This window comes from Echeneis naucrates, chromosome 19, assembly GCF_900963305.1.
Source record: "Echeneis naucrates chromosome 19, fEcheNa1.1, whole genome shotgun sequence".
NCBI classification, from domain to species: Eukaryota; Metazoa; Chordata; class Actinopteri; order Carangiformes; family Echeneidae; genus Echeneis; species Echeneis naucrates.
In genome coordinates, this window is record NC_042529.1 from 15,441,782 (window position 1) to 15,454,811 (window position 13,030).

Genomic DNA, 13,030 nt, shown 5'->3' on the forward strand with positions numbered 1-13,030 from the left:
AATGAAACTGGGTCAGGCAGACTATCGACGTTGACTAAAAGTAATCTTTTAAAAGGTATTCCTTCTGGTCCTTAATGGACAAAGAAAGTGCATATTCCTAATAATTTGGTGGAGGATCGCCGATATCCATGCTCTCTTCTATGATCTGCTCCAACATTTTCAGGCCCCAAGCTGCACACACATTCTCGCTAGGCTCAGAATGTTTGTATACAATGAAGTGATCTAGCTGTTGGTTCCATCAGCGCAAACATAATGAAGTGCAGTTGCTGTTTGAAGCATGTGTGCATTGGTGTGGCTCTCCAAAAGCAACTTGCTAAACACAGTTCCATTTGCGTAAGCTTGTATATCATGGGAATTATTATTAAAAGGACCAATTCACCGCACAAGTGCCAAGTCTTCAATAGTCAGGTGCTCCTCTAGTATACATATTCCATCGTCAAAACTAAAGCTAAGATGAAGCTTTAAGAATTAAAAATAAATCTTTCAGTTGAAAGTTATATTTATGTTTGACTAGCAGAGTAAAAAATAATGTCTAAAAAGACACATGGAGGAAATTAGTTAGAACAAGACTAGACAGAAATCTTAGGATTTTATTGTTCTCTGCACTACAGACTGCAAAGTTGGGCTGATTGCTATGGACACCAGGTAGGTTGCCAAATCAGAGGATTTTCAAGAAAATATATAAAATAAATCAGAAACGGTAGCAACAACTAGTGAGACAATACACTTAATGCAATAGATAGACAATAGACAGAAATAAAGGTTAAGTTTTAGTTAAAAATTAATTTTTCCATCAAAATATTCTAGGGCATTAAATTTCAAATGATTACAGGAAGGGTTGAGTTTGTATGAACATATACTGCAGTTAGTTCAACATGGCTGTGTATTGGTTCCAAATTGTAACCACACATCACATTTGAGGGAATTTCGAAACTAAGACTTGCTATTGATAAAAGTATGAAACCAGTGACCAGAGTACAGCCACCCTCCAACAAACTGTCATATAAATGACGAAAATGGTTACTGGAACTGGGGTAGACAATACCAGACAACAGTTCCCCATTTGCCTGTGATGCACATGTCAGATCAGGTTTCTCATCACCTATTTACATGTAATGCAGACAGTAGCAAGGCCTGACAGAAAAAGTGACAAGAGCATTACACTCCCATGTAATTTTTTTCAAAAATTTAGAAATTTAATTTGAAGTCTCACTGAAACTAAGACGTTTTAGCAATATGAGGAATAACTGCTCACCCTGTCAATCTAAACCTGGACTTCAGGTCAAACACAGTAACTCCAAAACAGTTCCAAAAAAAGTGAGCCAGGTTGCTGAAGTAAAAAGTGTGTTATATTAACCCATCCTGATTACGTGTGTTGCCTGGCTGACTTGTTACTGTAATGCCAATTCTCCCATCACCTGTTGAACTGCATAGTCAGTGCCAAACTGTGTGTTGTGTTCACTTGCCTTGTTGAAATGGAAGAGCTCCTGTTTGAGTCGATCTCTCTGGGACTCGTGGCCATGTCGCCTGAACCTCCTCATCCTGTTTCAGCACCAGTGTGGAGCCTGCAGGCTCACTGACGCAGGCTGTATGAAGGACAAAGAGACACAGAAGCAGAGAAAGCAGGCAGACAAAGGAGAAGACCGGGAGGGGAGAAAAAGGACATTGTTACATTGACATTACCGTGACAACCAATCTGTGGATAACTCTTGAGCTTCACATACGAACACCACTAAGGTGAAAACAAATGGATAATCAATTTTTCAAGATGTTTCATGTTTGGGCTTTGTGGATTCTGTTGGAATGATTTTATTATTTGGAAATTTTTCATCCAGGAAATGTTCATTCTGACCATGTCAACTGAGCTGGTTTGAGTTAACCAAGTGAAAGTGCGATAGCAAAACTTAATGGTAAATTGGGATTGAAATGTATATCTTCTCAGGTAGCTGACTGTTTTCTTTAACAAGACTTATGGGAGAGGAATTCTGAAAACAGCTTGCCATTTCAGTCATTGTCTTGCACAGTCACATTGTACAGAAGCATAAACACCTGTCTTGACTAAAGGGAGGCCACTTCTGAGAAAGGAAAGGGAATGGTGGTGTTTTTGAGTGGGGCTGGGGTGGCCAAAGAAGATCATCCTGGATTCTTCATTTCAGTTACACACAAAGTCAACTCAGATTAAGCACTAACAAGAATGAGTTTTTCAGTAGTTACACTGGTGGTTAAAGGCTCCACATCACAGACTTGCTAATCTCTGTCACATGTAGGCAGTGGTGTGTGGTGACTTATACAGATGGAAATGAAGGGGAGGCTGAGGGCCTAATTTGGTGAGACACAAGAACTCCAGTTGGATTGGTACTTGAGAAGGTTGCAACCTGTATTTTCTGGGCCACAGCTATACTTTACGCTTAACTTTTCTGTTGTAGTTGCCTAACTTTGCACCACTCTCTCTCACCTGATGGATAAACATGTTGTAAAATCACTCAAGTCTCTTAAACTGTAACGTTACAGATCCCGGAGATCAGAAATCGGTGTACTGTGTTTGTTTACTTGACACTGCTAGGTCTTAGTGCTTAGGAAGCAATACTTTTAAAGTAATATTCTCAAGCCAAGTGTCATCCCATTTTATGTCATAGTAACAATAGGTGTGTGAACTGCTGTTTAACTTCCCTAAATGGCACCAAAATAATGAACACCACGTTGTATCGAAGACTTGAAACTACAGACAATCTCATTAGGAAAGCTTTTACTGAACTAACAAATCAAATGACAAGTAGAGTCATTTTTACAAAGACGTTAATACCATCCAGCTTTTTTTTTTTTTTTTTACAAGCTGAGGGGTTGACAGTGATGATCATTAGAGCTATAAGGCTTCACTTTTCATACCTGAAGTACATGTTCATTTTTATAAAATGGCACATTCCATCCTTGTGTCAGTGCAAAACAGCCACGTCTACATAAACTATGAACACAACAGCTTGCAACAGACCTTTCTACCAGGGAAACAGCCAACCACAGCCGCAAGAGACCGAGTAAAAACAGCCAACATGAGACCATTTAGTGCACAGAACGTTGCTCTGACAGACATCACTTCCACTGTGGTGTCTTCTTTTAACTTGTCAAGTGATGTCTGCCTCACTCACCCTAACTTAACATACCATGTGAAGGAAGAGTTATACCACAAAGCAGCCCTTAATCTTCAGAGCCTCTGTGTCACTGTCTTGTCTCTGCTCTGTGAGGCCAGAAACGTCTTCCCTCATACATGAGTGTCAGGTGACACCGAAAAGAAAAGCAGCTCAGAGCAGAATGTTTCAGACAGAGCGACGGGAAAACTCATAACTGCAGCCAGACATAAAGTCCACAGTGTCACAAGTGTGTGACAAAGGCCTGGACCATGAGTCACAGTTTTCCATCTGAACCAGCTCATTTGCCTCAGTCCAAATTATACATTCATATCAGCAGCACTGCCTTGACTCACTGCCGGGCTACGTCACACATTTGCAGCTCCAGTTTCCTAAAAGGGTCAACACTGTTTGGTTAAAAAGAACTGGCCAATGAGGCCGCTGCTCTCAGTGGTTACTGATCTCAAACTGCATTGAAAATATTTTTTTAAGTTCCATTTTAATTTCTCTCTAAGTAAATGACATTTTGCATTCACACTCAAGTACAATAAAGCTTGCTGTTTATGTCTAGTAGTATAATTTTAGTCAGTAATGATGTTGTGAGAACTAATGTTCACAAACACTAACATTTCAGGACACTGACATTTTGCACTTGCAATTTCCATTTTTATCATGAATCATTTCTGCTTCCATCTTCCTTTTGTATTTGCCTTCAGAGTAGAAGACTTGAGGTTTTCATGCTGCTTTAGTTAGTCCCAGGAGAATCACACCTTGTGTACCTGTGATCCTTCGGTAACTATGGCACTGTGGAAAAAACAACTACCGGCGCATTTTCTGAATTATGGCATCAACCAGACAATCAGTTCTCGCCTAAGCATCAACTTCCAAAGCAGAAAAATGAAGTAAACAAAATACTGGAAAAAACTAACACACAAACAAAAAAACCCAGCAACTCCTCTAATGACTAGTTGAATCTTGTTCCAATAGCAAGTCAGTCTTATGAACTTAAATTATAATAAGTTGTGCCATCACTGCAGAATGCCATCCCCCCCCCAGGAGGAAACAAAGAACAAAATGCAGCCATAAACTGTGTTCACACGACACTTTCTAAGGGCAATGACAGGAATCTGCTGATGAAAATTCAAAGTAGAATTACAACCTTCACATGTGCCCAGATGTAAACATCGAAGCCAGCAGTCAGTGTGAAAGGCATGGTGGCCATCATCATCAGAAGCAGCCTTCAGGACATGTGAGTCATGTGAGGTTCTTTCTTCTGCCCTCAGACATCCTAATCCCACGTTTCTCCCCAACCTGATTAATTGTGGCTTTTCAAGAAACTTGACAGACATCAGAGCACAAATTACAAATTGCCTAAAAGCTAAACACTCCCAGGGGTTATTTCTACACCTGCTACTTGTCAGGGGCAAAGCCTGTGAATGAACCTAACAATTATGTGAAGTACAGTGATGTTTATGTTGCGTATTCAGACACTTAGATTAACATCTTCTGGTTGAAAGTCTGGTTCTTTTTAAAAAAAAAAAAGAAAAAAGAACTAATGGAGTTTAGCACTTTAAGATTATGCAAACTCTGATGAGTAATAGAGCAGCTGTATTTGGAGACAGAAAATTAACTGTCCACTAACCCTCTAACTGGGACTTGGTATCCTGATTTCAGTACTTGGACCAAATAGTGATGGGAATAGAGAACCAGTTCCAAGTGTCTAAACCGCTGGAATATCTTTTTCTGACAGTTGCACATTGCAAACCAGTGACGTCCAACTCACATATACACTGGAGTAAATCCATTTCTCAAAATTCAACACATAAGCACCAGTTCCCACCGCATGCACAGCATGTCAGCTACAGAGGGTTAATACGATATACTAACATCTGCAGATTATAGGTAGCAGGGGGTAGGTTGACGAATTTCTCCTTCTGGAAAAGAATCTGACAAAAATAAAAAAAAAAAGCCAAAACCATAATAATTTATCATCCTATAAATCAAAATATATTTATGATCGCATGATTAATTCCAGGCACCACAGTGGTTTAGTGGTTAGTACTGCTGCTTCAGAGCAAGAAGACCTGGGTTTGAACCCCAGGTCTATCTAAGCCTTTATGGGTTCCCTCCAAATACTGAAAATAATGAATGAATGAATGAATGACCACCTATATTCAAGCCCACTCACCTGTCTGCGATGTATTACTTTGGCTATCTCGCAATGTTACCTTGGTTGAGGCAGATGGCCGCCCCCCCCTTCAGCCTGGTTCTGCCTGAGGTTTCTGCCTCTTAACGGAAGTTTTTCCTTGCCACTGTCGCCAAGTGCTTGCTCATCGGGGGATGCGTTGGGTCTCTTTAAATAATTTTATAAAGAGCTTGGTCTAGACCTGCTCTGTATGTAAAGTGCCTTGATGTAACTTTGTTATCAAATCAGATTTATTTGTATAGTGCAAAATCATAACAAAGTTACACACGCACACCAAAAGTTTGGACACACCTTCTTATTCAAATGAATAGGAAAGTGTGTCCAAACTTTCCGCCTATTCTGTATATAAACTAGCTTGTGGTTTTCTACAAAGATTGGATACCCTTTGTCATATTTTAAACAATCAAGATAATTGATTATTTTATACAAATTTAATATGTGCTTTGTGTTTATACTCACAAATGTTCCACCTACGCTAAAGGAAGGTGGGGGGGGGGCTACCCCAAATTACAGAGGAGTCATGGGAGTCAAGGAAATGTTTTCTGGGAAATAAATAATTTGGCATTAAATCATTTAAAAACAGCCCACACAAAAGGTACCTGTTAGTTCCAGGTCGGCCAGACAAATAATGGCAGACCAGAAGTGAGCAGAGAAAAAACAAACCAGATCAAGCTAGTTTCAGCCCTCAAGGAAAATAAACATTTGCCAGTAGAAGAGAAATCAAGAGTAAATGACAATGACTGCTGCCAATTTCGTCACACTGTTTGATCTACAGTGAGCTCATCTCTTAGCAAGATAAGATTACATTGATAATACCAAAGTCAACTGCCCTATTGATTTGTCTCACCCGTTAAAATTCACACATGTAGACCCTGCTGTTATAGAAAGCCATCCTAAATACCTCCTTAAGTGCCCTTCACTTTCACTCAGCTATCAATTGTTATCCTTAATCCCATGGTTCAGTGATGCCATCAGATTCCCAGAATATCTACCAAGCCATCCAGGTTGCGAAGAAAGTCAATTGAGGAAGAAATATGTGTAAAAGCATGCCTGAACATGACAACAACAACCTTAAGGGTAGGCAGCTTGAACCAGCCGGGCTGCTGCATGTCCGACCTCTCAACGACATACTGCTCAACAATGAGATATGGGAACAAGAATGAGTGGCCAGAAATGCCTGGAATCCAAAACAGTCTTACTTATGCAATCGGCAGCTATGCTAGCATTTGCTACAGCACAAGGAGAGAGAAGAAAAAAAAACAAACAAACAAACAAACAAAAAAAACCAAAACGTACAAAGATAAGCTGATGTAAGAACTGATGGGAGGGGGCAACAACTTTTTTTAATAAATAAGAAAAAAATTAAAGCCGGAAAATACGCCATATTCACTAAATGCAGAGTAAAACCTGTTTGGCCGCTGCAGTTTGTTGCCACAGGCCCTCAGACTACTAGCTCACACACAGTGGATCCACATGTGACTATAACTATACATCCTGCTCTCTTCCGCAATGCAGGGCATTGATAAAGCAGCAAATTAAAGTGTGGCCTGGCAGCTCTGTGTGATATGAAGCTGGACACCACCAAAATATTCTGGGTGGCAGTAAGGGAAACAAGTCCTCACAGGTCAGCAGTGAATGATCTACTGTAGGTTAGGGTGTGGATTGGCGTCAGGTCTGCAGTGAGAGCCTGAGCAGTATGAAACAGATACCATCAGGTGTGTTACACTAACACTTGGTTAATAAGTTGCTGTTTCTCTCTGTATTAAGGCAGATCCATAGGCTGTGTCTGCCAGAAAACATTGCAAAGGAGCTTCCTGCCACTGTCTAGGGCTGTCCATCAGTTAATGCATGTGTGGAAACAAAAAAATGGGGAACAGTGTGGCAGGTTGTATACTTGGCCAACTGTATCTTGCCATTGTTTGATTGATAACAGTGGGAAAAATGCCACCAGAAAGCATGGGACAGATAAGTGTGACCTTTTTTGAGGCCGGTCCAACACTCAGCTCTGGTGTCCAGCTGATAGTTTTGTCAGCACAGACACTCCACAGTGTGACAATATTTCTTAACTGAGCAAGCACCAGGACACCAACTTGACTTCTGTGTAAAAATTATTTGTTTTCATGTCCCAGATGAAGGGACAAGTCATGAGAGTCATTAATTAATGAATATGCTCCTAGCACAGGGACTGCCCCATCACAGTCCCTACACAACAGAAAGGAGATCTTGTCAGTTCTAGGTGTGGCTCACAGGATATAATATTTTCAACGCCCCTCTTCCTGTAATCACAACCACGGAGAGACGGAGGAGATGATCAGGATATAAAGTTTACACTACGCATGCTCAAATTCTCACAGACACTGGGGTAATATAACAACTATTCCCCCTACTGTGTTCTTTAGTTTGAAAAATATATACCAAGTTTAGTCTACTTTTGGTTACACTTTCTTCTTTTAACATTGTTAACTGAGGTTTTGCCTCTAATGTGAGTTGTGTTGCTTCAGTGGTCACCATTACAGCCTTGTAAGCAGAAGGTGCAGAGTTATGACTTGGTGCTGACAGTTCAGCCCAGGGAATCAAAGCTGGCACACAAATAAACTGGACGTATCATTTGGGAAACCATCTTGAAAACTATTTGTGGGTTTTTTGTACTTATCTGTTAATTCTAATTTCCAAAAATTTTAAAAAATATTACATCCAGAGTGAAACTTAATTCCACAATAGAGAAACAAACCACTGACCAAGGGACCAAGCTTAATAAACACATCAGGCAGAACCAACCACAATGTGATTGTGTCGAATGGGAAACATGTCTCTGAAGTTGAGGGAAACAGATTTGCCTGCCAGATTTGTACCTGTAAATGTTGAATCTGTGAGATATTTATAAAATTGTACAAGCTCCCACTGAGCATTATCATTGAATAAATCATAGTCTAAGATAAGTCAATACGTTTACTCACAATTTTCACAAAAACTGTCTCTGCACATCACAGTATCTATGATATACATTAAAATACTCAAATATATCAAAATAGGTATGAGTATGGCATGGTATTCACTCTTTGGTATGGTGAAGTGAATATGTCACGTAATCTGACTGAGCTGATTGTTAATCTGCCATATAAAGCCCTGTGATAGACATGGTGCAAGACTTTAGAGAGAAACAGATGTCCAACTGTGGGAAATAGAATATTGAGGCCATGCGTATGTACATATATGATTTTAACAGTGACTTAAATTGGCTGCAACTGCGGAACCATTTTCCCACTAAAATTAGCAGATATACTCCCCCCCCCCAGACACAGATAAACCTTTTTCAAAATAAAATTCAATGAAAGCACTTTCACTGCCAGTTGAATTTTCTTTTATATTATGGTTGAGGAAACAACTGAATAGAGTGATGTCATTATACATACTTCCAGAGCATAAAAACACAATGGAGGAATGGAGGAAGCGTGAACTGCTAGTCACGATTAAAAGAAATAAATTGTCTACCTCAGGGAACAGTTCAGCGTACAGCATCTTTGCTTTACAGAAAAGAGGCAAAAATGTGTGCATTCACTTGCTTGTGGTGCTTATATCAATATTGATTGGAGTCAGAGCAGATTAACCCTTGTGGGCAGCACAGCGGCATAGTGGTTAGCGCTGTTGCCTCACAACAAGGAGGTTGCAGGTTCCTGAGGCCTCTCTGTGTGGAGTTTGCTTTTTCTCCCCTGGCTTGCGTGGTTTCCTCCCACCATCCAAAGACATCATGTTTAGGTTGAGTGGTGACTCTTAATTGCCCATAGGGCTGAGTATGAGAGGTTGTTGGTCTCGGTCTGTCTCTGCATGTTGGCCCCGTGGTGGACTGGCAACCTGTGCCCCAGGGTGTACCCCACCCTCGCCCAGTGTAAACAGGGACTGCCTCCAGCACATGACGCTACCCGGAAACAGATCAGCAATAGAAGATGAATGAAAGAATGAATGCTTTACATGTAGTCTTTTACAATGCTGAGTAAAGCCTTAGCAGGTCTCAGTGTGTGTATGTTTTGTTTTTTTTTTGACTATTGCAAAGGGGAGTCAACAGTGCTGTGAAATGACATGTAAAGCCTAACTGTGGTAGAAAACTAGAAGAGCACACACCCTGGACATCAAAACACTCTGCTACTATACAAGATACCGTCCAAGGTTAATTTTGTTCATCAAAACAACACTTTCTGGGTAATTTTCACCCCACTGCCATGTATGCTGAGATTTGTACGCAGACAATTTTCCAATGCATGTATATATACTTCAATTAGTGAAAGAGGTTTTATTTAACCATCAGTGAAAAGACCAGAGGGTTGTGCAAACTGACAATGAGATCAGCTGAGTGTGCCTGCATCACCTCCACTTGAGTGAGTGAGAGCACTGCCCGAAACAGGGACTCAACTGAAGACTTTGTGAAGAAGTACTCACAACTAAGCAATTGCAACATGGCTGAGCAGAAGCTGACAGACTAAAGAAGAGAAACAGCCTGACCTAAGACTGAAGTTTAGAAAAGAGTTCAGTACGGGGATATTCTATATATCTACACAGTGATTGAATGAGGAGAGAAGTATTAAAAAGGGGAGAATATGTAGACACAGCTTGCAAACAGTGAATAACAACTTGACTGGTTTCCAAAACTCTCCAGGGTTGTATGCTAACATTTTGAGAGCAAGATAGTTTGCGATCCCATTGAAAGGTATGACGTGAATGCGAAAAACTAAAATAGTAAGACAAATGATTCACATTTTTATTTAGTCTTAAAAATACCAAAGAAAAAGAGGTCATTCACTTCTTCCTTTGGCTTAATCATGACACACTAATGAAGTAAAAAAAACTGCTGTACTGACTATGGACTTAAAATGCTCTTTAAGCAAAGATACATTGGTAAAAACCTTGTCATTTATATGGGTTTGGGACCATCATAAGCATACAACTGGTTGGCCTTGTTGCTGGGGGTCATAAGCCTAACTACCTGTAATTTAGTAAAACATTCACAGGATGAGATGTCTTGGACTGATTTTGGTTGTTTAGACTGATCAAAAGGACATTTTATAGCATCTGTATTTCCTATATTGTTGCCTGACTCAAGCGCACTGTATGAAGTTTAGAACGCCTCTTGGATACCTCACTTGATAAACTCACTTTCCTTTTAAGTTAGTTAAGAAAAAAGTAAAAAAAAAAAAAGACACCTTGGCTGTGTCACACTGTTTACAATGAACACAGTGCAGAATATCCTGCTTTTAATCAAGATTATTTTTCTAAAATATACTGTAAGGAAAGCAGGTGAAAGATGTGCCTTTCATTAGGTAAAGGCCATTTGTTATGCCTCCATTATAGTTCCAGGTGGACATTATTGTGCAGGTGGGACAGCACAGGCTTTACAAAGAACAAAGGCTTTTTGTTTGACTGGTCTTGTGCAGATCCAGGTGGAGCCGAAGGACATTGCCCTTGTGTCCTTCAGTGTCCTGTCCTCATTAGATTACTTTTTTTTGCCTACTTGTACTGTACAAATTTAGTCTTTCAAACTTAACCTCAGAATATTTAGGGGTAATAGACCAACAAAAGTAAACATGTGTTCCAATGTTCAGCATGACAAATAAAGGACATTTTCGTTGAATGCACAATGTGAGCAGATCCCAGCAGTGTGCTTGATCTTTTTAGCCCTTCAACTTGTAATATTGTTCTGTTTTCTTTAAACTAACCAAACCGGTGAAACACTCTTCTCTCTCTATATCTCTCTCACCCACACACACAGAGTCACACACCTCCCTTCGCGAACATATTAATTACTCATGCTCGAAACCAGACCGTTGACTCAATGGGCTTTACTCACATACCTGTCGAAGAGACACACCTTGCTGAAGTTAACTAGTCCTAAACGTTTCCGTCATTATGCAACGCTAGCTGCAGCTACCACACACTTGACTATATGCTGGGGTTAGCAAGAAAATGCGAGTGTTTTATTCGTTTCGATGGATTGAACCACCAAAGAGTTTCTTACATTTTTTTTCCTTTTCTGGGCTCCAGTTATTTCCACGTAAAACGTCTCCGAGCTGCAGCCGCCGTCCCCAGGTGCGCGCTAACGCCCATGTTAGCTAGTTAGTTTTCCTCCTGGGTGCATTGTTTACTGTGGGGTTACACTCAACAACAGCCCACCCAACGGCTTAGCCAAACAGATTCGATCGAAACAACCTCTGTACACAATACCGCAAATTCAGCGCCGACGCTGTTGTGGTAAACAAACTCACTTGATAGAACGAACATGATCAGTGGAGTTGGTAATAATCACTAAGAGTGTCAATACGAAAGCACAGCACAAACTGCAGGGCATAAAGTCGCAGTGTTAAGTTGTGCGTGTATTAAAAAGGTAACTCATAGTAACGGTTCGTTTAGTTTAAACATGTAGCTAAAATCATGGCGTTGCAGGATACTTTCATTGAGAACAATTTAAGCGTTGGAGCTGTGAGCAAGACAACATTAAGCTGTTTGACTTTATTAGTGGTAATAATAAGTAAAGATTAGCCAGCTAGCCGGTGGGCAACTGGGAGAATGATGTGTGACCACACGGGCAACTCCTTTTTAGCCCGAGTTGGATCCGTTCACAGCGCTGAGCAGAACAACGGATGTGTGCGTTTAACAGTTAGGTGTTTCCTTTTTTGCTTGTTTTTTTAAACGCACTGGCAGGAAAACACCTGTGGGCACCAGCTCCGTGTGACCGTTTGGGCCCCCCTCCTCACCCACCTGATTCAAAACGGCCGTTGCACAGCCGACGTCCACCGTTTACAGCCCCTGGCTAAGATCCTGCCTCCGGCCAGTGTCCGGCTGCTTGGAGCTCTCGCTTCCTGCAAAGTCGGGGAGAATGTAACCGGACCAAAAGCGACTATTCCCAATATCTGCCGAGGAAAAATACCGTCTAAGGACCCGATGGACAACTCTAGACTGACTCCGGTGCTCTTCCTTTTTCCACCGCTGCGGCGGTAGCCTCGCTGCTTCCTGCTCCGGCTAGGCTAAACTTCACCGCTTTGCTAACTCCGCCCTCACGATGCCTTCAAGTGCACCTCGTATTATTTTGCAGCATTTGTTTGCAAACTCGATTTAGGCTTCCCGCAGCAGTTCCACTTACATGTTATGATGCGTTTATCGTACTCAGCAAGTTGAAGAAGCAGTATCAACAATACTACTGACGGTCGTTGATTTTCTTACCGATATATAGCAACAGTGCAGTCAACCATATGTTGAGCGCAACATAACTTAGGTGTGATTTTCTCCTGAGACCCAGGAGGAAAAGTGTTTTCACTTTGACTTTGTGGGGATAAATTAACTGTGGGGGTGGCCAAGAACACATTTTAAAGAAAAAAAGAAAAAAATTAAACTACAATTAATGAAAATGTTATAACACATGCACATCGAAAGTATTAGGGATAAAATAAAAACTAATGTCCACTACAGAGGACAAATAATAACTGCCCGGTCTTAAGAGAATATGACGAGAAATTAGAATAGGCCAACCTGTCGGAATATCTGTTGAAATCAATTCATTCATTCTTTTATAACCGTAATATATAAGAGGGTTTGATTTTTATTCCCAATTTTCATCATGGAGTCTCTTCGTTTTATTCTGAAGCGAAAAAGCATCATTACTGTCAGAGTTCAGTGGAAACAGGCAGTGGGCAGGAATGTTAGAAATTTGTAAAAA

The 13,030-nt window shown here is 40.7% G+C and overlaps 1 protein-coding gene across 1 annotated transcript in view; it reads right to left on the reverse strand.

Annotated features, from left to right (window-relative positions):
• Window positions 1-12,341, reverse strand: part of llgl2 (LLGL scribble cell polarity complex component 2) — a 29,085-nt gene extending 16,744 nt beyond the window's left edge. The window contains exons 1-2 of the mRNA XM_029527279.1: window positions 12,076-12,341; window positions 1,467-1,586 (exon numbers count right to left, since the gene is read on the reverse strand). Of these exons, the coding sequence (XP_029383139.1) occupies window positions 1,467-1,541 (75 nt within the window). The 5' untranslated portion in view covers window positions 1,542-1,586; window positions 12,076-12,341. The remainder of the gene's footprint in view (window positions 1-1,466; window positions 1,587-12,075) is intronic.
• Window positions 12,342-13,030: the final 689 nt, after the last annotated feature.